We start from the raw sequence: 25,620 nt of genomic DNA, 5'->3' as shown, positions 1-25,620 counted from the left end.
TGTTAACTCTTTCCTGTATTTGATAGTCCTAATAGTGATAACTTTTAAAACTGCAAATCTACAGTTGCTTTGCATTACATATTTCATTGGTTCTCCACTGCTTTTCTATGAAATTCACTTTCTTTATGATTTAGGTCTGATGTTTTAGTCTGTGGTCAGTTTCTTCCCTTCCCCTAAATTATCAAATATTCTTGTCATGTTTATTTTCTTTTAAAAGACAAGTTTTTGCTAGTTCCCTCAGTTTTGTCTCTTGTAGCAGCCTCCCAAGTTCTGATATTATTGGCATATGCCATCTTTTCCATCAATTTTTACACATCTCAGTCCTTTTAACTGTTGTTGTCATCCTTAAGACTAAACAATGAGCCAGGTAGTGGTGGTGCACGCCTTTAATCCCAGCACTCAGGAGACAGAGGCAGGCATCTCTGTGAGTTCCAGACCAGCTTGGTCCACAGAGCTAGTTCCAGGACAGCTTCCCTGTCCCTGTTTTCTCGAAAACAAAAACAAAGAAACAAAAACCTAACAATATCTTAAACTGGCTAAGTTATACACAACTTGTTGGGAGAGATAGGGAGGTCTTCTTAAGAATCCCAAATCAGCTTTCCCAACATTCTGAACTGCTGCTACCAGTTCTGTCACCAACACCACACACAATCAAGTTCCATGAAAATGAGCTACAAATTAAAGTATTCTTCTGCTAAACGAATACATTTGGACCCACATTGAAATAGCCAGTAATTTCATTAACCAATGTTTGACAACGTATTTAAAATTATGAGCTTTTTTTTGTTTGTTTGTTTGTTAATGTTTGTTTTATGCCTTTTAGGACCAGGATATTGTTTTCACTCTCTGGCAAAGTACAAAGTTCAGAGCAGAGAAGAAACAAGCAACTTATTTATCACTAAAAGAAAACAAACCTTAAATAACTTTAGAAAAGTTGCTATTGTGCTTCATATATAACAAAGGCAATGTTTCTTGTTATATGAGCAATACACCCAAAAATACATTAAGCTCATATCCAGTTGAACCATTTTAAAAATTAAAAGACAACGTCTAAGAAGATTTGTAGTATTCTTTTTCATTTCGACAGATAGCCTTTTAACCAACTGAATATTGTTTTAATACTTACTGCATCTGAAGTTTTGCTTGGATTATTGCTTGGATTAGAAGAATGTGAATTTGAACTATGAAGAGCACTGTGGTTGTGTGAATTTTCTTGTGGCGAGTAACTGGTCCCTTAAAGAGGAAGAACAAAGAATAACCATAATTGTCATAGATTTTTTTAAGACATGTCACTGTAAATATTATTTGACTATCATATCCTAGGGACATCAAAAAAAAAAAAAGAAAACCCATGTTACCCTTTAGTTCAAACGAGCATTGAATTCATATATCCTAGCATCAATGTTGAAATCATAGGTGTATGCTATAACACCGAGCTCAAGTCATGCTTTTTATACTACAAAAAAAAAAGTCTGATCATGCTTAAAAATAAGACTGCATAGTTGAACATGATGGTACACATCTTTAATCCTAAAACTCTATAGGCAGAGTAGGATCTCTGTGAGTTTGAGGCCATCCTTTTCTACATAGTGAGTTCCAGGACAGCCAGGACTATTGTGGACTTTCTAAAACCAAACCAAACAAAAAACAACGAAGAAGGGAACCACAATGACAACTTTTGAATGGAGTGTGAAAACCCAAATGATTAAGGACAAGAGATTACAGAAAACTTGCTGTTTTCAGTATTTTAGAAAGCTGATTTTAAAAAATAATCCCTAAACTTGCTCTTTTAATAGTTTTGAAAAATTCCTAAGTAAAATAACATCAAGTTTTTTTTTTTTTTTTAAGAGTTTAAAATCTAAGAGAGGAACCTACTCAAACTGGTAAATATGACATAAAAAGCTTGCTCCTGACAGGGCCAACTCTACCTAAACATTCTTAACAATGACCCAAGTCTTACTAATTCACATCCCAAAGACACCAGGGGTAACAGTTTCTCCACTACTGTTTTAGGGAAAGTCAATGTAGAGGGCTTGAAACATAGCTCAACATGGAGTACTGTCTGTCACATCAACACAAAAGACACCAGGAAAATAAAATAAAAGCCTAGGAGCATAAATCTAAATATGAACAAAAACTCATCAATAAATGGTGTAAAGAATCAACAAATGTCTGTTAATGTTTCCATGTCATTTCAGTTTTTCAGGCAAGAGACAATAAAACTGACATTTCATTTATTGTTTGTTTGGTTTTTCAAAAGAAGGTTTCTTTGTGGAGGCTATCTTGGAACTCTGTAGGGCAGGTTGGCCTCAAACTCACATCATCCTGCTTCTGCCTCCCCAGTGTTGGGATTTAAGGTGATTCACCACTTCCAGGCCATAACTGGCATTTTAAAGGAAAGTACTGGAGACAGTATGAATGGTAACTATTAATGAATAAAGACTAAGAGTAGTGTGTTTCATATGGGTTAAGGTAATGATCCTGTGGTCCATGAATTACCAAGAAAGAAAGATGAACTGAGAGAGATGGGAATGACTACTGAGACTCAAGAGATCCAAACAGAAATTGTCAGCTGATCTATTAAAAACCAGAACAGAGAGGAGCAAGTATTTGAATGTAGACTGCCAATTCCCCAAAAGCAGATGAATTTGGCGTGGTAATACACAAACATCGGACAAACAAATAGTAATCAGTGACAGCTACAGCCAAGATTAAATTTTGGTTATGGGTCCTTTTATAAGTGAAGCTACAAATAGACTCAAATGTTCAAAAAAAAAAAAACTATTGATGTCACAAAAGACAAAGAGGATTAACCATTAGAATGGTTAACAAAGTAATCTAGCACCAATGTGGGCAATTCAATAAAAGAAATTCACACAAATGTCTAACAGTGGCAAAACCTAAAGACTTGCATCTACTTAAATTACAGTTATAATCTTATACGTTAACAAATCATTTTTCTAGATATAGTAAATCCAACAACACAATAAAATCTGAAACCAATCAAAATTAGGCCAAAGCAGGACAAAGGCAGGCAGATCTCCAAGTTTCACACCAGTTTATCTCAACAGCTCATATTAATGAGGGAACCTTAAATTCCAGAAAAATTTCCTAATAAGAGCTACTCACCACTAAGCTCACCATTATCTAAGCTATGTGCACAAAATGCAGCTTGTGTTGAACATCAGTTTCCCACTGAGAGTCTAAATTTTCTATGTCCTAGGCAGTTGGTAGGGGTAAAACTACATCAAGCTAATTTTAAATTTAATTTGAGCTTCCAAGAGATAGCATTCCAGAGTTACCATCAAAATCTGATGCTGGAGGAATGATAGGTATTGTTCATAGGCTACTAGGTAGAAGACACTAGGTAGCATGGTACTGGATTCATCCATGTTGCACCATGTGCATCTTTCTCTACTCTAGAAAATCAACATCATGATTAAGGACTACAAATTAGACCCTGAAGCTTCAAAACAAATCAATGACAATCGGATGGTATTAAGGGCCTCAAGATAGTGGTTCTCAACCTTCCGAATGTGGAAACCTTTTAACACAGTTCCGCATATTATGGTGACCCCCAACCATAAAATTATTTTTGTTACTAGTTCATAACTAAAAATTTACTGTTTTGAGACTTAATGTAAACATTAAGATGTGTTTTCCTTTTTTCATTTGATTTTTTTCGCCTTTGTCAAAAACCAGGTCTTTGAAAGTGTGTGGATTAATATCCAGGTCTTGGATTCAGTTCCATTGGTCCTCCCGTCTGTTTTTAATGCCAATATCAGACTGTTTTCAGTACTGTAGCTCTGGAGTAGAGTTAAGTCAGAGATTGTGATGCCTCCAGAAATTCTATTATTGTACAGGATTGTTTTCATTATTCTGGGATTTTTTTGTTGCTGATGTTGCTTTTCCATATGAAGTTGAGTACCGTTTTTTGGGGTCTGCTAAAAATTTTGCTGGGATTTTGATGAGCATTGCATTGAATCTGTAGATTGTTTTTGGTAAGACTGTCATTTTTACTGTTAATTCTACCTACCTAAGAGCATGGGAAATCTTTCCACTTTCTGATGTCTTCTTCAATTTCTTTCCTCAGAGATTTAAAGTTCTTGTTATACAGGTCTTCCACTTGTTTGGTTAGAGTTACTCCAAGATATTTTATGCTATTTGTGGCTACTGTGAAGGGTGATGTTTCTCTGATTTCTTTCTCAGCCCATTTATCATCTGTGTATAGGAGGGCTACCGATCACAATATACCAATGATGACGCGATGTAATCCAAGAAGGCACATACCAAGGCCACCATGCACCTATTGTTCAAAAAGGCCTACACTATGGAATAATCCTATTTATTGTATCTGAAGTATTTTTCTGAGCCTTTTATCACTCAAGCCTACTACCTATGCATGACCTAGGGAGCTGCTGGCCACCAACAGGAATTACTCCACTAAACTCCCTAAAAGTTACTCTTCTGAACACATCAGGCCTACTAGCATCAGAAGTGTCAATTACATGAGCTCACCACAGCCTGACAGAGGAAAAACGTAATAGCATAAATCAAGCCCTAATAATCACAATCTTACTAGAAGTTTACTTTACCATCCTACAAACCTCATAATATTTGGAAACCTTATTCTCTATCTCTAACGAAATCTATGGGTCAACATATTTTCATAGCAACAGGCTTCCACAGACTACACGTAATCATCAGATTTACCTTTCTCATTATGACATTATTGACAACTAAAATTTCACTTTGCATCCAAACATCACTTTGGCTTTAAGCAGCAGCATACTGACTCTTCGTCGATGTATCCTGACTCTTCGTCGATGTATCCTGACTCTTCCTATACGTCTCTATCTATTGTTGAGGATCTTATTTTCTTAGTATAACCAGTACATCTGACTTCTAATCTAATAATAATAATAATAATAATAATCTAGAAGTAAATTGGGAGCATGGGGACCTTGGGAGAGGGTTAAAAGGGGGTTGAGTAGAGAAAACTGTAGAGCTCAATTGAAATCATTAAAAAAAAAAAAAAAGATATGCTTTCCAATGGTCTTAGGCCACTGCTACGAAAGGGTGTTTAAATCTCCAAAGTGTTAGATAGCACCCCACAGGCTGAGAACCACTGCCCTAAGGCTATTATTACAATTATCATAAACAACTATTATACCAAATTAAAGACATATATGCTAAAATTTCCATCTTGCAGATATATAAAATATGAGCCACTAGAATGTCTTTATTCACTATTTAAGTTGTTGCTTCCATAGATTTTCATACAACTATGACTATACTATAATGATAAGAAAAACCACTGCTGCTGTCTGAAATGGACACCAGAATAATCTACTAATGAAGGCTGGATTAGAATTCTACTCTGACATTTATTTGCTAATTTTCTTAAAAAGCTGTGTTTAAATCTACGGGTGATCAAAGAAGAGGTTTGCTAAAGACACAATGATTTACTCTATTTACATAGTATTTTGTGGGTAGGGTCTACCTGGTCTCTCAAAAAGTTAGGATGCAAAAATCAATGAAACTAAAATATCGGCAAACATTGACTAATTGATAAGCTTCTTCCCTTAAAAACCGTAAGCTTTCATAGCTGACAGAAGTTTATCAGTTAGCTTTTAGGTCAAGTAATACAGATCTTCAGATGGAATGTCAAAATTAAACACCTTAAGCATCAACATCCACTGGACTAAAACATAAGCTTTACAAAGGTAACCAGTAAAAGCCATAATTTAGCAAAGCATTTGGAGGGAACATTATTTGAGGTTTACCTTCTGCATACTGTCCTCTCTAAACTTAAGCAATATAACAAGCAGAGGAGCAAACTTCCCAAGATCAGGGTAACGGTAGCAGTGATGGTTAAAGCTTGAATCCTACCCAAAAATAGTGCCAAGCACAATTTTTATGAAGCCTAATGTTTTAATCTCATATTTACTTCTGTATCAACCCCATGATATTTTAAGAGTGAGAAGGAAAAAAAAAACTATCTTTTCTTACTGTAACAAACAACTAAGGCAAACATAAAGAATGAGCATTTGGGGAAATAACAAGATTGAGAACCATCACAATTCAACTTAGTTACACACAGAAACTTGGTGATCTTTCATATGAACAGTAACAGATAACATATATGTGCTGAAATAATCTCAACATTGTTTCATCCAATTCAGCAAACAGAAACTAAGTTATGGTTTAGTGTCCTCTCTATGCTGTTGGAACATTACTAATAAAACTTCAGCATTATTGAAATATTCCCCAGTACAGCTTTAGTAAGATAAGACTAGTTTTTAGAGACTCAAGTTTAAACCAAAAAGTTGGAATAAGCACCTTAATTAAAGGTCTCTTTTAGCCGGGCGGTGGTGGCATTCGCCTTTAATCCCAGCACTCGGGAGGCAGAGGCAGGCGGATCTCTGAGAGTTGGAGGCCAGCCTGGTCTACAAGAGCTAGTTCAGGGACAGGCACCAAAGCTACAGAGAAACCCTGTCTCGGAAAAAAAAAACAAAAAAAAAAAACAAACCAAGGTCTTTTTTAAAGGGCAATGATAGGGGTGGGTTTTGTGACATTTACCTTTGTATTCTAAATAAACTAAAGGCTCCACCCTCTTCAATATTTATCCCAAGAAGCATAAAATAGAGTATGAATCTGTACTACTTTCAGGCTAAACTTCTTGAATGTTCAGTAGCAGACTGATGGCCTTTGTGCTTTACTGTTCTTCTATACTTCTACTATATATACTATACTATACTTCTGCTATTCTTATCCTCCCTGCCTTGAAATAAAACTAAGTTTACTGTGGGTTATACTGCAATTTACTGACACTGAAACAGACAATGTCCCTTAAATGAGGAGAACAAATAAAATTAGAAGATAAAATACAAAGGGACTGCACTTGATAGTCAGTCATCAACTTTAGATCAATGATAATTTTAATGGTAGCAACCAGAAAGTTACTCAACACTTGAAACAAAGATCATGAATTGAGCTTTATCATATATATAGTATTTACACTGGAATTCAATGATCAAAAGAATGCAAAATATTAGTCATTTCTCATATCAATTATTGAAATATATGTAATTCAACAATATATAGCAAAACTATTTTAAATGCATAGCATTTGAACTGTAGTAGTAAGTAAAACAGAAAATGGTCGGAAGCACCAGGAAGATGAATGTAGGTCATATGCAAACATTTTTATAGAAAGGAACTTGAGTATCGGGATTTAGGTAAGAAGGATAAATATGACATCTTCTACAATCATACAATCATAACCAGTATCTGAAAACGACTTTGATCTGCTGTGATAATGAGAAATTTTACATCTTGTTTTTCTTTAAAAAAAAAAAAAAAAAAGCCCAACATGAAAATCAAGGGAAATAAAGCCCGGAAAGCTGCCTCAGAAGTTAAGAACATTTGATGCTCTTTAGAGGACCTGGAGTTTATGTCTAGCATCCATATGGCAGCTCACAACCATCTGCAAATCCAGACCCAAGGAGTCCAACATCCTTTTCTGGCTTCCTATGGTACCAGGCACACACATGGCATACAAAACATCCATATACATTAAATTTTTTAAAAAAACTTTAAAGATACACAAAAAAAGCACATGGCTGCTGAATGACAGACCCAAGATATACCCAAAACCAAAGTTGAAGATAAAAACAAAAATAAAAGCAGCCTTTGGAGACAGTTCTTATGTCTATCTAGTAAGGGAAGAGCTTCCTGAACCAGAAGAAAACCTAGGTCTTTGCCAGAGAAGACAACTCATTAATACCGGAAACTTCAGAGGCAACACCTGGCACTTCCCTCCAATAAATTTATCATACTTCTGTCTGTATTTATATACAAGGTAGTATTTGTATACAAGATTACTAACAATTACAAAAAAACAAACTTTAATAAGAACCAAAGACAACCAATACGCAAAGACCAAAGGAGTATACAAAATAAACTGGTCAAGAAACCACTTTTCAAAGCAATCTTGAGGAATAGTTTTTCCTCCACAACTTTATGTCACAATCAAAGAAACAGTACAACCGAAATAATCAAAGATGGCTAAGAAATAAAAGTTAGTGATAGACTGTTTCTATTCTGGTTTCAAAAAACAGCATAAAAATAAAAATTGTTGCTGGGTCGGTGGTGGCACATGCCTTTAATCCCAACAGCTGGGAGGCAGAGGTAGGCGGATCTCTGTGAGTTCAAACCAGCCTGTCTACAAAGAGAGAGTTCCAGGACAGGGTCCAAAGCTGAAGAGAAACCCTGCCTTGAAAAAACCATGGAACGAACGAACGAACGAAGGAATGAAATAAGAATTGTCATTGCTTCTCAGACACAGAAAAAGTGTGGGAAAGCAACCACTTCTAGATTTGACTGGGGCCTGCATCCACAGGAGGAACTCACACTGGGTATTATAAACTAGGTCAAAAGCCCACAGTTTGGAAGATCAGAGTGCCAAGAAGACACATCTAAACACTAAAGCTGTTCAGCAAAATGGATGCTGCAAAACACCCTTCAAGTATTCATGTTTCTACTTACAGAGTTAGTGATGTTCTCAACCTTATTCAAAGAAACATCTCTGTGTAGTGAGCACTGGACAATGCAAAACCACAAACCTGATCTAAGTACCCAGAACAAGTGATTGTTAAGTGCTCTGTTCCAAATGGGACATCTGTACCAACTACCCCAGGCTCATGAAGCATTGCTGAACATGGGAAAGCAAGAATGCAAGAACAAGGTGATGGGGTGGAGCACTGTGAATGCTGTCTTTGGGATAGAACACGGTGACTGCACTACTGAACTCACTACAGTCATGGATACCTGCAAAAGATCAAGCCAACAAGATCAATCAATACTACAGCAGGCAGTACTAACTGGACTTCGGGAGTTACACGCTCAAGTGTGTGGACGTGTGTGTGCCTGAAGTGGGAAGAGGACATGTGGAAGACAGGTTCATGGGTAATATGGGAGTGGGGGTTGAGGGTGGATAATAGTCAAGCATTGAATACACGTATGAAAATGTCAAGGAATTAGTTAATTGATGGAGGGGCAAGAGACAGAGGGAAGGAATGAATGAACACCACTCAAAGCAATGTCACTCCTAAGAAGCATATGATCAAGAAATCACAAAGCATTTATACAGACAAATGGGCAAATATGCTTAATCCCAATGGTCAGGAGGTAGGATCAGGGAAAGGGGCAAACAGACTTCTGCATGCTCAAGGCCAGACAAGATTTCAAAATTAAAGCAATTATAATTTGGACAAAAGAAGAAAAAAGAAAATTCAAAGACATAATCTGCAGAACTGCCAGCTCTGAGGGGAGTAGTAGAGAATGTCAAACCCAACTAAACATATCAGCTTAGTCAATGGGATCAACAACTGCTTGTTTTGATTGATTACTGCTTTCGTTTATGGCAAATGACAGACACTATAGAGCCATGTATTAATTTACTCTATAATATACTCATTATAAATTTTCATTGTTATATATTATTAGTCACATCTGACTCACTCTGCACACCTCCACGTGTAAGAGCAAGCACATGCCTAACACGAACACTATTCTTATGTAACAATCATTTAATCTTTGGTAACTTATTATGTGTTGAAGCTCCTATAAGAAACCAACAGTAAAAGACATATCTCACTCAATATGATTCTGTCTAATTTCCAAAACACAATTAGGTGAGGCTCTTGATAATCTGGGGCCTTTTGAATCTGTATTGAACTGCTTAGCTCATTCTGACAGCCAGGTCTCCTGTAACTATAAAACATACTAACGGGTGTATTTCAAGTCCACAGAATATCCTAACAGGCAGACTAAAACCCAGAGCTGTATTGTATTCTTATTTCTGGAATAACAGTGATGGTCTAGGTATACACTTGGCTATAAATATCAGACACTACTTTCTATGTTTTACTTTCATTTTATCACAAAATATAGAACAGCAACAATATGAACCTCTGAAAATGGTAGCTCAAGAGCCTTAGAAATTAAAAATTAGAAATTGCCATTAGTCTGTTTATGTACAATAATTTTTCTATAGTATATAATAATCAAACATTAAAATGCATATTATCCAGAAAGAGATGCTGAGATTTTACAAGCAAAATGAAAAGCAAATGTGGTCCACCTAATGTTATTCCACACTAAAAACAAATATTGCTGCACTGGTATTCTAATTCCTTTCCTTGAAAAGCGGTTAAGTATCTGCATAATGACAATGTGATTAGAGAACAAAAACAGGAAAATTAGGTCTTTAGTAATTATAAAACAACTTGACTCTGATAACATTGAGAATATGTTGTTTGTATCTATATATGATCACCAAGACATTTGTACATGAGTATCACAATTGCTAATTGATAAAACTGCTAATAGATAAAATATTAGCAATCTACAGGGCTGGGCAGTAGTGGCACACACCTTTAATCCCAGCACTCGGGAGGCAGGCAAATCTTTGTGAGTTCGAAACAAGCCTGGTTTACAAGAGCTAGTTCCAGGACAGCCAGGGCTGATACACAGAGAAACCCTGCCTCGTAAAAATCAATCAAAGAAACAACAAAAAAAGCCATCTACATAATTTTATACTGTGGAACTGAATGAAAGTTATGCTGAACTTGGGATGGCAGGCAAACCTACATATGCTTAATGCTTGAGGACAACTAAGTCAAACCATCTAAGTAAGATCCTTAGACTCACATGTAAATTATTCCTGACATTTCCACCTTAATACTCATACCCAATAAATAAATATGATAAGAAGAAAGAAGGCTAAGGAGTTGCCTCAGCCAGTAAAGGCAACTGCAACCAAAGCTAAAACCTAGTTCATGCCACAGAACCCACACGTTAGGAGGAAAGAACACATCCCCTTTATCTGTCCTCTGGAAAAGAAACAAATGAACTAGATAAAAGCAGCAGAACATTAAGGACATACGTCTACATTAACAAGACAAGTAGTGTGCTTTTGTTCTTTCATTCCCCTAATGATAGGACCCTACAGACACTACTTCTGCTCCACCAATTTACACTCATGCATTCCTACTCTTTTTTTTTATTTTTCGTTTTTGCAAGACAGGGCTTCTCTGTGTAGCTTTGGAGCCTATCCTGACCCTAGCTCTATAGACCAAGATGGCCTCGAACTCAGAGATCCACCCACCTCTGCTGGGATTAAAGGTGTGCACCACCACGGCCGGCCTACTAACTCTCTTAATAGCTCATCTGAATTTTATTCTCTCTCCAAGACTTGACTAAGGTCATTTAGGTACCCAAATTCAATTTGCTCTCTAGATTAAAAAAAAAAAATCAGTCATATTAATGAACACCAAGGCATTTTTCACTACTCTTAAACTTTTAATTTTTATTTGTATTGTGCATGTGTATTCATATGAAGGTACACACGTGTGTACAATGTGTGCAATGTTCATGAGGGAGCCAGAGGACAACTTTGGGTGTCATACTTCAGACACCATCCTGAAATTTGCTTTAATACTAAAGAGCAGTGTATATGATGTCTATAGCAGGCCCTACCACTTCCAAACCTTCTTGTTTTATACCTCTGAACAAAATCATCAAGCTTGGTTATTAAGCCAAACTTCAAAAAATACTAGCTTTTTATAACCAAAACTTCCAAAGTCCTAGGAAAGACAAACTATTTGAAAAGAACAATGCTAAAAGATAAACTAATTATGAGAGGGTTACTTTTCCTGATTTTATTTTGGGATAGGGTCTTACTCCATAGCCCAATTGGCTCTAAACTCAGAGTCCTTGTCATCACTTTTTGTTAACATGACATAAGCTAGAGTTATCTGACTTCAATTACAGTACATCACCATCCCTGGGCAGGTGATGCCTTGGTATATAAGAAAGCAAATAATTTTTAGATGCTTGTTTGATTATTAATCCAAACACTCTATTATAAGACAAACACCACCTTGATTTCTGTTTCTTCCAACACTCTGAATGCAGCATACATGCTAAGGTTCAAATTCTAAGAGCTATTCTTCACACTTGTTTCAGGTGACTTTTTCAAAAATAGGTTAATTGCTGTAGGGAGAGGGCCCGCTTGTTCTTCCTGGCTGCCCAGCTAGCTTAGCCCTGAAATAACCACACAGAAATTGTTCTAATTAAATCACTGCTTGGGCCATTATCTTTAGCCTCTTATTGGCTAACTCTCACATCTTGATTTAACCCATTTCTATTAATCTGCGTATCGCCACGTGGCAGTGGCTTACCAATAAAGATTCTAACCAGTATCTGTCTCAGGATCCATGGTGTCTCTCCGACTCTGCTTTCTTCCCCCAGAACTCAGTTCTGTTTTAACCGCCTACCTAAGTTCTGCTCCTATCTGGCCAAGGCAATTTCTTTATTCATTAATCAGTACAAGCAACACATAGAAAGAAGGACCTCCCACACCAGGTTAATCATTCAAGTTCTATCAAACCATGCACCACATCAGTTTCTCATTTTGGACTCAAAGTCTCTTAGAGTAACCCACTTCTCTCAACTACATCTCCCACTCTTCAGAATGAGTTAAGGGAGTAAACAAGAAGGTGAAAATATGCCAAAATAACATTTTATTGAATCCCAGATCATTTTAAAGTTATTCCTTTAGTTATTTTATTTGGGTTGCTTAAAATGAAAATTTATCTTTCATACAAATAATGGCAACACTGTATGTCACTAGTTTTATACTACTGCTACTATATTGTCATAGTATTGGCATTGGAAACACATTAAGTTATGGCCTAAAGGCTCATCAGTTAATTATATAAATGTAGCTCCTGACAGAAAAGATGGCATAGGTTCCATGTAATAGAGTCAGAACAGGGTAGTTATCAGAAGGGAATCCAGAAAATAAAATAGGACACAGTGCTCTTAGATGGAATTCTGCAGCCCCAGGATGACACTAGAGTACATTCCTGAGAACATCAGGCCCCAGAATGAGCTGTGATAACTTGCTTGACACTAGAAAATGTGGCAGGTGATCTGGGAGCAGAGACCTAGAGGTGGAAAGGGGAGAGAAGGAGTGGGTAAATCATACTGGAGGGCCACTGAAGAATCTGCCACTATAACACAAGGACTTGGGCTTGATTGATGATGACTCTTGTTGAAGGACATTTGATCATACTGTGTGAAGATGTATCACTGTTTTATCTCACCTGCTTAAAGTGCCTTCTGGTTGGTTTAATAAAGAGCTGAATGGCCAATAGCTAGCCAAGAGAGAATAGGCAGGACTTCCAGGCAGAGATAAGAATTCTGGGAAGAATCTGAGAAGCAAGGGATTCTCCAAGTAGATGTGGGGGCAGTTGGATGCACAGTATGGAGGAGAGGTAAGCAGCCATGTAGATATAGATTAATATAAACTGGTTAATTTATAAGAGCTAGTTGGGAACAACCCTAAACTAAGGCCATAGTTTCATAGTTAATAAGCCTCCGTGTCATTAATCAGGAGCTGAAAGTCTGACTACGGACTGTAACCATTCATTAGTTCTGGGAATCAGTCTAAAGGACTGGGAGGGGTAATGACACAGACATGTGCTAACATAAAAACCCTAAAAAGAGTAGTCGAAATTATCTATCTGCTATATATCTGTTTTAAAGCTATTTATAATTGATTATTGTAATTGATTACATAAGCATTTTCATATATTATTCAAGCAAAAACTACCTGTGTTTATTAGACAAAGGCCATTTCAACTTGACTAACACTCAACATACACACACACACACAAAAAAAATCCCAAAAACCTTTGAAAATGTGGATACATCCATAAAATACAACCATTTTGAGAAAGAAAAAGAAATTTCAAATTATCATACTCTCAATTTTAAAACTATATTAAATAGGCATAGTAATCCAACTAATATGCTCTGCTACTAAGACATATACAAAAACAAACGCACATAGATTCACGGACAGTGCTACCAAGAATAGATTATAAGGAACGAACAGTAAACAGCAGAAAACCTAAATAATTATCTCCCTCAAACAGAAGGAAACAGCCATTTATAACACATACAAAAAAAGCTTAAATATTTGTATGAAAATTCTTTGTAAAACTGTTCAAAACTTCTAAAAATATATGAATGACTCTCACTGACACTGGTGTTGGTAATAATTTTGAGTATGATATCAGACACAAACAACAAAATAAAAAATAAGTGGCTCACAGCACAAAAACCCTCTATGCAGAAGCAGTAGCAGCAAATGCTACCCTATAGAATGATAGAAAATGCTTTAAATCTGAATTCCTCTTAATGTCCAAATACCTGAAGTATATGAATCAAGTAATCCAGACCAGAAGAACACTGAATGTTTGCAGCCTACAATCTTTATAGGAGTGAGTATGTGGGAAGTGAAGACACGGGTAAGGGTGGGCTAGAAGGAATGTTAGAGACTGGGATGACAGGACACAAGTTCTATGAAGGGGAAAACAGGAAAACTGGATGTGACACCTTTAACTGCACACATGGATAGCAAGGAAATTTAAAGGGAGAAGAATGAGGGTGAAATAACTAAGTTTAAAAAAGACTTAAGGACATCTTACTTAAAAATATATTTGTTAGTGTATGCAAACTTTGAAAAAAAGCTACCCCACGTGAGGTGATAAATGATATGCTCAAAAAGCCATAAATAATAAGACACAGTGCCAGGCATGAAAAGCCTCCCTTCAAATTGTTGGTCAGAAGGTTTGAGGAGACTAGCAAAACAATTTACCCTTGTCCTTGGTTACCTCTCAGAACCTAGAACTAAGTCCTTTACTGAAGACACCACACACTTAAAGGAACCAAGCTGTAACTGACCTGGAAGCCTCCTGTCTGATGACACAATCCAGAGGTGCTATCCAAACTGCCCAGGAAGAAAAGTAAGCAACACTCCTACCAATCAGGATGCCAATGAACCACAACAATGATCATAAAGGCAAGATATCCCCCAAGGTGAAATAGTAGCAAGTATATGTTGGGGTAACCCATAGCTGTCTATCTGGATTTAAGGATTTATAAACTGTAGTATAAATCCAGGCCACTACCCTGTGGTGACTTTACAGACTGCAAGAAATCTACAGTACCATTTTATTAAACCAGCATATTTAAATTAAATACTTATATCTAAATATTTTTCCATATGCCTACAGGTAAGTGTAGCCCTCATCACTCAGCAAAGCAGCTTCTTTTGGCAACAGACAGAGACTATTACAGAGTCAATAAGTGATCAAAATGCAGAGAACTATTTGTGAGGTCCCCAACACATATCAGTACATCTATAACACAGTCTCTACATACGACACAGAACAATACAGAGGAGGTAGGAGAAAAGACTTCCACAGCCAGAGTTCCAGGGAACCACTACAAAGAATGTGTTTTCTAGACTTGACAGGAAGTTTCATTCATAAAACCTCAACATAAGACACCTAACTAAACAAGACCAGCACAACACCAGATAACATACCACTATGGATGGGAGAAATCTCACAAGGATTCACCCCTATTTGAAGAGCTACAAGCAATTAATGACTGATTAGAGTCTTCTCCAGGGACAAGCCTCATGTTAGAAGCTATCCAATCCCAAATGAGCAGTCCTTGACACACTACATACAAATAATACTAAATGGACAGAACATATATACTCTTGTGTGTGTGTGTGTGTGTGTGTGTGTGTAAAACAAAAAGGTCGTGAATTTGACAGGAAGTAGGGGATAAGGGAAGCATTGGGGGGGGGGTGGAAATGAACAAGTACTCTGGTATGGGAGAATTGTCTGTATTCTGTCAATCATGTATAGACGCTGATTGGCCACAGAGGAAGTATAGGCAGGTCAACCAGACAGGAAGTAGAGGAGGGGTGATGAGAACAGGAGAATTCTGGGAAGGAGGAAGCCCATTTCTCCCAGTCCTGCCCAGACCAGGGAAGAAGCAAGATGTAATCTGCCTGGCTGAGAAAGGTACTGAGCCATGTGGCTAACATAGATAAGAATAATGGGCTAATATAAGTTATAAGACTTAACAAGAAGCCTGAGCTAATGAGCCAATCAGTTTATAAGTAATGCAGACTCTGTGTGATTTCTTTGGGGTTTAACAGATGCAGGAACCGGGCAGGACAGAAACCCCAACAAGCAAGCCCTATGTTACAGTACTCATGTATGAAACTCTAAAAGATTTAAAAAAGAAAAACCATAAGGAATGAGACAGAATGTGTTTTTTTTCCAAAAACAATTTAAAGATTTATTTTTATTTTACATGCATTGCTGTCTCATCTGAATGCATGTCTGTGTAAAGATGTCATGTCCCCTGGACCTAGAGTTACAGACAGTTGTGAACTGCCACATGGCTACTGGCTGATTGGGTCCTCTGGAAGAAATGCCAGTGTTCTTAACTGCTGAGTCACCTCTGCAGCCCCACAGAATGTTTTCTCATCATCTAACACTCACTTCATGTTCACTAAACTTGCAAGAGCCAAGATATGTGGACCTAAGTAGTCACTAAATACAATATAGTGCATAGTCTCATTCTGAGATTCCTGGAGGCAGGATCGCCACTTTGAGGTAAAGACCCCATGCCAACTCATAAAGATGCCACAGACCAGAAGAACTTCAGTCTACAGGCACCAGCAGGCTACTCTATCACATCACCAACGGTGACAATCTATCGCTATTACCACGCGGCTCCATCTTTTGTCAGAGGTTCAACCTGGACCCTAAGACCCTAAATCAACCCAGTCGCCGCCCAGCAGTCAGCAGTTTATGATGCCACGAAGCTCTTCTCCATGCAGTGGTGGAGATGGCAAGGAGCCCCAGACCATTACACAGCTCACAAAGCAGATTCAGAGCCTCAAGAGGAAGATTCAGAAGTCTGAAGAAAAATTTCAACAAAAAAAGAAATATTAGCCTTCACATAGGACAAGACTTCGAATCCTGAGGTTCTGAAACAGATGAATGATTTGGCTAAGGGACGCAGCTCAAAGAACTAAAGCTGAAGCTGTTGGAAGAAAAAGGGAGTACTCACAAATACCCCAGAGAAACCTACCCTGAAGAACAGCCTTTAGTGCCCAGAGATAATGGCGAGTTAGAAGCTGTGAGTCCTAAGCCAAGCTCTGCTGCAGAAGAGACTTCAGATACTGTGGTGATGAAGGAGACCAGACCCAGGATGATGTGAAAGTAACTAAGCAACACAATAACCTCATTAAGCCTTTTTATGACTGATGGAGAATCACCAAACAGTCTTGTCAACACCATCCCTGATTCTAACAATTACGGAAGATGACTCTGATGAAGACTGTCCACAGAGAAACAACCTTCTTTACCAGATCCCAGTGTCCAGCCTTCCTGTTGATCACCTCACCTACTCTGAGACAGAGCCTATGAAGACTGCTACCAGATGAAAAGAAAGAAGGGAAGTAACCAGCTCTCCATGTCTACTTACACGAAGCCACTATGCCAGTCCTTCTTGACCATCTCCCAGAAACTAGGGCTGACAAGAAGAGGCTACAAAAAGTCCTGAGAGAATTTGATAAACAGTTTTTCAAACAGATGGGAAGAAGTCCACAGAAGGAAGACAGGATGTTAATGGCAGAATACAAGCACATAAAAGCCAAACTGAGCCTGCTAGACGTCCTCATCAGCAATCAGGATGTGGCCAAAATTATTTGAGGTTTGGCTCTGATCAGTTCCACCCAAGATAAAGTCAAGTTTATTTTCCTCTACTGTTCTAAGCAGTTTTAATGTACTGAAAACTGAGCACTTTAGAGATAGTATTAGCTGTTTTTACAAAGGCAGAGCTAGTGTAATTATATACGAAAAGGGATTTAAATAGGGAAATAATAGGTAATAGAGATTGGCAAAAAAACATTCAACCTACTAAACACCAAAATGAAATCCCCAGTAAAATGTAATTGTCTCCAAAAAATAAAAATCTAATCTTGTCAAACCTAAAATAACACATAGGCAGACTACCTGCTAGAAAAGGCTTATTAATGCCCAAAGATTGACTTCATTGATATATGAAAAAGAGCAGGGTTTAAATTAAAAAATTAACTGGTGAGACAAGGAAAACTTCTGCTGAAGGTAATTTGTCCTGTATGTCCGTGAGTGTTTTAAACACTATAAAATAATACACCCAACTGTGTCACTAATTTCTACATGAAAATAGTACATTATCTGATCTGTTATTTGAAAATTTACATTTCTGGTTACTAAAGTTCATTTGGATGGCATGTACTTTGTTAATTATCTTAGTCTATAACTGACAAATGTGTGTAGTGTAATAACGCAATTTTCTTGTTTCTTGTTTCCTACACTAAGATTATACAACTATTTTTCCACTGGGAATATCCATCTTTCTTAATGTTCCAAAGTCTGTACTTTATAAAGTTAAACATTCTGCGCAGGGTGAAAAGCTTGGATATCACCAAGACACCTTTGATTTGCTTTTTAGTGTATCTTTTTTCTCCATTCATTTAAAACACATTTATTAGCTTTGGCTTTTGTAAGATCAAATAACAGACATTTTCAACTTTGTTCCTATTTCTGTTTCCTGTAATTTTTAAGCATGGTGTTGAAGAAACTCAGATTTTCATATTGCTTGGGCAGAAAAGAAAATATTGATTCCAGAAGCAGACCACATCAGAAGCACATTGTTTTCTCTGTATGCATCTGATGTCTTAAAACTTTTATGAATCAGAGTAATGGCCTTCATAAATTTAATTGAAGTCATCTGCTTGTAAGAGGACAGATACACAATTATTTAAGGTTTACAAATTATATATTTGATAAGGGAAATGGTTTAATGAAATGTATACAATTGATATTAAAATGTAGCTATATTTTATGTTTGTAAATATTTATACAACATACAAATATCTTGATATTATTAAAAAGTATGGTGTACACACACACAAAAGATTATCTTGCCATTTGTACCACAAAGATGAACTTGCAGAACAATAAGACAGAAAAACACTGTATAAAATATCACCTCTATGTGGAAGCTTTAGTTGAACTCATAGAATAATAATAGGACTTGGGCCCCATTGGAAAATGTTGGTAAAGGACACAAATTTTTCTTTTGAACACAGTAACAAATTCTAAGGGTTTAATGCAAAAGCACAGTGGTAAATGTATTAATTTGCCAATTATACAATATATCATTATTAAATCATCACTGTGGATACTTGAAAAACAACCTTGGTCAATTAAATATTTAAAAACCAGCCTGGTGGTGGTGGCACACACCTTTAATTCCAGCACTCAGGAGGCAGAGGCAGGAGGATCTCTGTGAGTTCGAGGCCAGCCTGGTCTACAAGAGCTAGTTCCAGGACAGGTTCCAAAACCACAGTGAAACCTTGCCTCAAAAAGAAAAACAAAAACAAAAAAAACAAACAAACAAAATCACTGACAGCTATTACTATATGTCTAATATGTCTAATCTTTTGACTAAACAGAAACATTTCAAATCTAGGAAGTTTGTCACCCAAGTTATAAAAATATTAACTTAGCAGTCTTTTCAGGAATATAAATATGAATTAATACAATCTACATCTAGGCTAGAAACAGAGTGCTAATGTAAACAGTTCAGAATCACTGACATGAAAGCTCCTAATGTAATCAAGTACTCAAGAGTAGAGTTTATAACAATCTTTACAATACCATATGCACCTTTCTGTCATTTGAATCAAAGTGCAATCCCAAGGTTCTCTTATGATTCAAGAGACAAAATGTCACTAAGAATTCAAAGGTAAATCCTGGATGCCACATGTACACACCACAGTACTCCAATCACATACAAAAGTTTTTAAAACTTGGGAGAATCACACTGAACATGGATGCAGACTTTTTTTTTTTTTTGCTAACATTTCTTCAACGGCCCAGCACAGCAACTACTTACAGGATATTGTACTTCATATTCACATATATTATGTGAGACTAGTGGCATTCCTATATACCTCAAGCAATCATAAACCAAACTTTGAAAAATAGTACAATGATACTAGCCATGCCAGAAAATGAAAAGCATGGTTCTGCCTCTGTGAAACTGGGTGAACAAAAATGTACACTGAAAAACTGACATAATTTAAAACCACTAGCTGTATATGTTAAATCCTCTGGAGAGAAGAGGAGAAATATGCTTAAGGGCCTTGTAAAGAAAGATTCTAGGGAAACCAAGGGCTTGACCTTTCTGTTCCTGTCATGAATACAAAATGTGATTAAAACATCACTCACTGTAACCCTTCTGATCACTACATTTCAGTAAATTGTTACTACTCTCTAACAGTGGCTGAACCTGAAAATGTACAACTCCAGAGACAAAAGTAATAGGGGGAAGACCAAAGCTAAGTCTTGAGGGTAGTCATAAAGACAATCAAGAACATTTTTTATACAAGGTAACAATCTGCTAGTATTATGTGAAAGAGTTAAATAAAGATGCAAATGAGAAAACAAGTATCACAGGCCTGAAAATAGAAAATTCCTTTCATCATTAGCATGAATGGGACAGGAAAAGCAGCAGCCAAATTTAAACATTACAACATATTCACAGTATATCCAGCACAATATTTACCACAGACAAGATATATGGCACAATGAACATGTTGATTAATCCCTAGGCTAGATGTTAACTGGTTAGAGAAATTAGAAGTACAAATATGGGGACTGGAGAGATGGCTCCGGGATTAAGAGCACTGACTTTTCTTCATAGGATGTAGGTTCAATTCCCAGTACGCAGATAGCAGTTCACAACTATCCAGGGGACCTGATACCCATGGAAAAACACCAATGCCCATTAAAAAAAAAATTAAGGCATGTTGATGGAGGTGGGTCATCTGTCTATCTATTGCTTTCATTGGTTAATTAATAAAGAAACTGCTTGGCCCTCTGATAGGGTAGAATTTAGATAGGTGTAGTAAACAGAACAGAATGCTGGGAGAAAGAAGCTGAGTCAGACAGTCGCCATGATTCTCCCACTCCAGACAGACGTAGGTTAAGATCTTCCCTGGTAAGCCACCTCGTGGGCTACAGATTATTAGAAATGGGTTAGATCAATATGTAAGAGCTAGCCAATAAGAGGTTAAAACTAATGGGCCAAGCAGTGTTTAAAGAATACAGTTTCCGTGTAATTATTTCGGGTAATGCTAGCCGTGCGGGCGGCTGGGAGCTGGGGTGGCAGAACCCAGCCCACAGTTCATCAACAGCATGTGACTTGTTTATGCTGTGAAGCTGTGATTCTTTGCCTGAAAACACCAATGACCCTAACAAAGAGCTGAATGGCCAATAACGAGACAGAACAAGGACAGGCAGGGTTAGCAGGCGTGAAGAGAATAAATCCAAGGAGAAATGCAAGGAGAGAACAGGGGGGAGGACATCAGGGACCAGCCACCCAGCCACTCAGCCAACCATAGAGCAAAAGTAAGATATATAGAAGTAAGAAAAGGAAAAGGGCCAGAGGCAAAAGGTAGTGCGGATAATTTAAGTTGCCAAAAAGCAAGGTAAGGTCAGGCATTCATAAGGTTCCATGTCTGATTTAAGAGCTGAGTGGTGGGTCTCCCAAAAGCCAAAAAAAAAAAAAAAAAAAAAAAAAAAAGTCAAAGTCAAAGGAGTAAAACATCACATAAATATGTAAAAGGGGCCAGAAGAGGCAATAACATCTAATACACTGAAGATAGGACATTTACCAAGAACAAAAATCTCAAGCTAGCAAAGTTAGAAAGGCTATAGCTAGCTATTCCTTGAAATGTTTGTTCTTTATTTCAAGGCCAACAGGAAGGTACTGAAAGATTTTTACATAAATTACAAACATGCTTTTCATAAAAAGTGACTGAGGCCAACCTGATCTACACAGTGATAGTGGCTGGAGTGTTCAGAAAAACCTGAGAGAGAGGGAGAAGCGTATGTTAATTATCTAATTCCAGTCTAGAAATATTGTCAAGCATGGAAAAGGTGCTTCAAATAGGTCAGTGGGACTCGGATGCTACAGACAAAGATAAAGATATCAAAGTCAAGATCTTTTAAACTAGATGTGGTGGTGTATGGCTGTAATCCATAAACTGATGAGGTACAGGCAAGTGGTTCAGGAATTGAAGGCTAACCTCAGCTACGAAGCCAGTTTGAGCTAGCTAAGCAAAAATAAATGAAGAAAAAGCAAGATAATTAAGTCATTAAATCTTAAGACTCTCAGCTGAAGTTTACAAAGGCCTAAAATTTATACTAATTCTAGGTACTTGAAAATTCCATTTCATGAAATTTAGGTTTTTTTCTTTCTTGCCTTTTTTTTGTTGTTGTTTTGTTTTTCAAGACAGGGTTTCTCTATACCTTTTTGGAGCATGTTCTGGAACTTGCTCTGTACCTTCAGGCTGGCCTTGAATTCAAGAGATCCACCTGCCTCTGCCACCACTACCCTACCCAGCTAAAATTTAGGTTTCAATATTCACACCACATTTGCATTCTATTAAACCTAGAAAGTTAACACAGCTTTTCATCACTCAATCTTAAATGGCACTTTGAAACTGAATAACAGAGACAGAGAGGTTCAAATTGTCAAAAGCTGCTAATTCAAGAACAAGTTAATCTGTTTACTGGGAGGATACTGATCTCAATCCTAAGTGATCAACCCTAAACACATGCAAATAAGGGAAACATAACTGAACTCAGTAAGGCACTGTGTGTATCTTACTGTGTATAAAGCAAAGAAAACAGAATAAATCATGAATTCTAGAAGGTGTGGTTGAGAAATACAAAATGAACTGGAATGACGTAGAAATATGCAAATCCAGTGTACTCATGTATAGCATCCTCAAATAATTTTAATAAACTTATAAAGAGTAGGGCCAAGAGATGGCTCAGAGAATAAGACCACTTACTGTTCTTGCTGAGGACATGCATTTGATTACCAGCACCAATGTGGCATGTCTGTGGTGCACACAGATACAAGCACAAGCAAAACACTTATACATATAATATAAAAATTAAAAAAAATATAGAGATTGAAAGAGCTAGAAGAGGTAGCCATGGAAACAATGAAGTACAGCATTCTTATGCATAAATTCTCAAATAAAATAATTTATAAAAATTGTGTAATGCCTTTTTATATTTTTTAATATGTACATGTGGATTCCAGAAGACAACTTGTGAGTCAGATTCCCCCTTTTCACAATAAATACCCTTGAAACTGAACTCAGGTCATCAAGTTTAGAGGCAAGCTGTCTTCACTCTCTGAAACATACTACTAGTTGTGTATTTTCAGCTTAAAATTAAACCCACCAGAAACAAAAATTAGTATTAATAGCAAGAATTTGAGGGTCAAAAACTACTCTTTCTGAGGTTAAGTATTTCTTTTTAATTAGCACACCAAGTGTTAGGTTTCTTTATGGTGGTATTATTATTTTGGTTTTTTGAAACAGAGTTTCTTTGTAGCTTTGGAGCCTGTCCTGGAACGAGCTCTTGTAGACCAGGCTGGCCTCCAACTCACAGAGATCCGCCTGCCTCTACCTCCCGAGTGCTGGGATTAAAGGCGTGTGTCACCATTGTCTGGCTTCTTTATGGTATTTTAAAAATACAACTTGTTTTTTGAAGATCTTCCCCCCACATTCTCTCTCTTACACCTTTCCATCCTCATAGACTTTTTCTGTTTTCATGTCACAGGCACTTTTCATGTCCATCCCAATCTCATTCTGGAGACCTATTTTCCCTCTCTCCCTTAGTTTCATTTATGAAAGAGAACATACAGTTATTTCATTTCCTGAGTCTGGGTTATTTCATTAAGTTTTTCCACATTCATCCATTTTCTTCTAAATTTCATTTTTCTTTATGACTGAATAAAACTACATTATGCACATGAACCACATTTTATCACCTATCCAATGATGTACAATAGCTAACCTTCCATTGCCATACTTCTAAATAGAAGTGGTAATATAGCTTTCATCAAAGCTCTTTGCAGGGGTAGAGAACAACTGACCACGGGGTACCCAGCCCCAAATGGCATGAAGTTAGATATATGCACTAAGACTATAGAAACATCCAGAAAAGGAGGACAGAAAAGACTGTAAGACTTGGGACCAGGAAGTCTGCTGTGATCACGATTGTATTTCCTAGAACTCACAGGGAAGTTACACCCAAGCCTCAGCAAGACAGTTACCTAACAAGACCTGAGCATGGACAACACAAACAGACATGCTAAAATCTCATGGGTCCCACCCCTAGAGTACATGATCTCTCCTGAGAGCGGGAGATGTAGATATAAACCCCTTAATCCAACATCAAGTCTTGTAAACATACAAACAAGCAACACTAAATGGATTCCCCAAGTCACACATACATGTGCACATATGCGCACAACCACACACATAATAATTCAGAAAAAAGAGGACATGAATTTGAGCTGGGGTCAGGAGTGGATAATATATGAAGGATTAAAGGAAACAGTGGGTTGAAGGGGAGATAATTCAATTATATTTTAATTTTTTAAAATTGCAAATTTAAAAACAATCCCTGCAGTAGAATAGAATCCTTTTGGATATATGCCCAGGCGTGGAACTGCAGTTGGATCTAGTTTTCTATTTCTTTATGAGAAAATTTTGTTCTTGAAAATGAATAGCATATTTAAAAGACAACTTTAGACAAACTAGAAGGCACACGGAAAGAACTAATTAAAGCAATAAAAGTAATATTGCTCACAAATGAGTTCTAAATATTCTTGACATTTTTAAGTCTTCCTCAAGTTAAACACCAAAGGTGGCTCTTTTACTGTCTGTTGTTCTCCACTACCTACTAAATAAAAACACTACATGAACATTTCCACATAATCAAAAGAAACAAAGATTCCTTCACTACCCTTCTGAACTGGGAACCTTAGTTAGCATGTGTTTGCAGGATATATAGCAAATCTCTGCAAAGCAGAAATAAAAGCAAAAGTCACAAGTTTGTCCTATACAACCTTGAAGCCATTTATCTGAAAAGGAGTTTAGTGATAATAAATTTCAATATGGCTCTCTTTTAAATAGTAATCAAGTCGTTTTTATATTTTTAATCAGAATGTTAAAAACTAGGAAAGCTTTAACCTCCAAATTTTAACTGAGATATACCTAGTATTCTTTCCACTTGGTATTCTTCACCTCCACACACATTGACAGATTCAAAAGGATATGTCTCACAGATGTTAGAATCCAGTCAGTACACAAAGATACAGTATGAGTCAATGTCCCCACTCCCAACACTGTAAACAGAGTATCAGGCAAGCACTCTCTCACTGAGTTAAATCCTCAGCGCTTCAACAGTTTCTTCTTCACAGGCCATCCCTAACCACAATATTCTGACTATTAAAGACCCAAAGACTATTAGAGTACTCCATATGCTTCCTGTCTTCTACTGACTTCAACAGAAATGATACTGAATCAAGAGCTAAAATATCTAACAGATCAAAGATGCAGGGCTTCTGCATAAATGAAAAAAATGAAATTTATGCCCTGGCAATGCTAAAGCATGCATGAAGCTGTGCTCTTAACTGCTGAGCTATCTCTCCAGTCAGCATAAAACTCCACTCTTAAAAGCATGACATGTAGTCCTGATAGTCTAAAACTCATAGAAAATGTGGAATGTGCTTCAATTTTCATCACAAGGA

General features: G+C 37.0%; 1 protein-coding gene and 1 pseudogene across 5 annotated transcripts in view; one reads left to right on the top strand and one right to left on the bottom strand.

Annotated features, from left to right (window-relative positions):
- Window positions 1–25,620, bottom strand: part of Wac (WW domain containing adaptor with coiled-coil) — a 68,347-nt gene that overhangs the window by 27,124 nt on the left and 15,603 nt on the right. For 4 of the 5 annotated variants that reach the window (XM_075970769.1, XM_075970768.1, XM_075970772.1 and 1 more), the window contains exon 4: window positions 1,127–1,233. In XM_075970769.1, coding sequence (XP_075826884.1) covers window positions 1,127–1,233 — 107 coding nt within the window. Of the gene's footprint in view, window positions 1–1,126; window positions 1,234–21,830; window positions 21,872–25,620 lie in introns of all 5 variants that reach the window. The other variant, XM_075970770.1, reaches the window with a different exon arrangement.
- On the top strand, window positions 13,336–17,660 carry LOC142848570 (protein FAM13C pseudogene; annotated as a pseudogene).

This window comes from Microtus pennsylvanicus, chromosome 4, assembly GCF_037038515.1.
Source record: "Microtus pennsylvanicus isolate mMicPen1 chromosome 4, mMicPen1.hap1, whole genome shotgun sequence".
NCBI lineage: Eukaryota > Metazoa > Chordata > Mammalia > Rodentia > Cricetidae > Microtus > Microtus pennsylvanicus.
The sequence above is the reverse complement of the archived record's forward strand: the minus strand, read 5'-3'. Positions and strand labels throughout refer to the sequence as shown.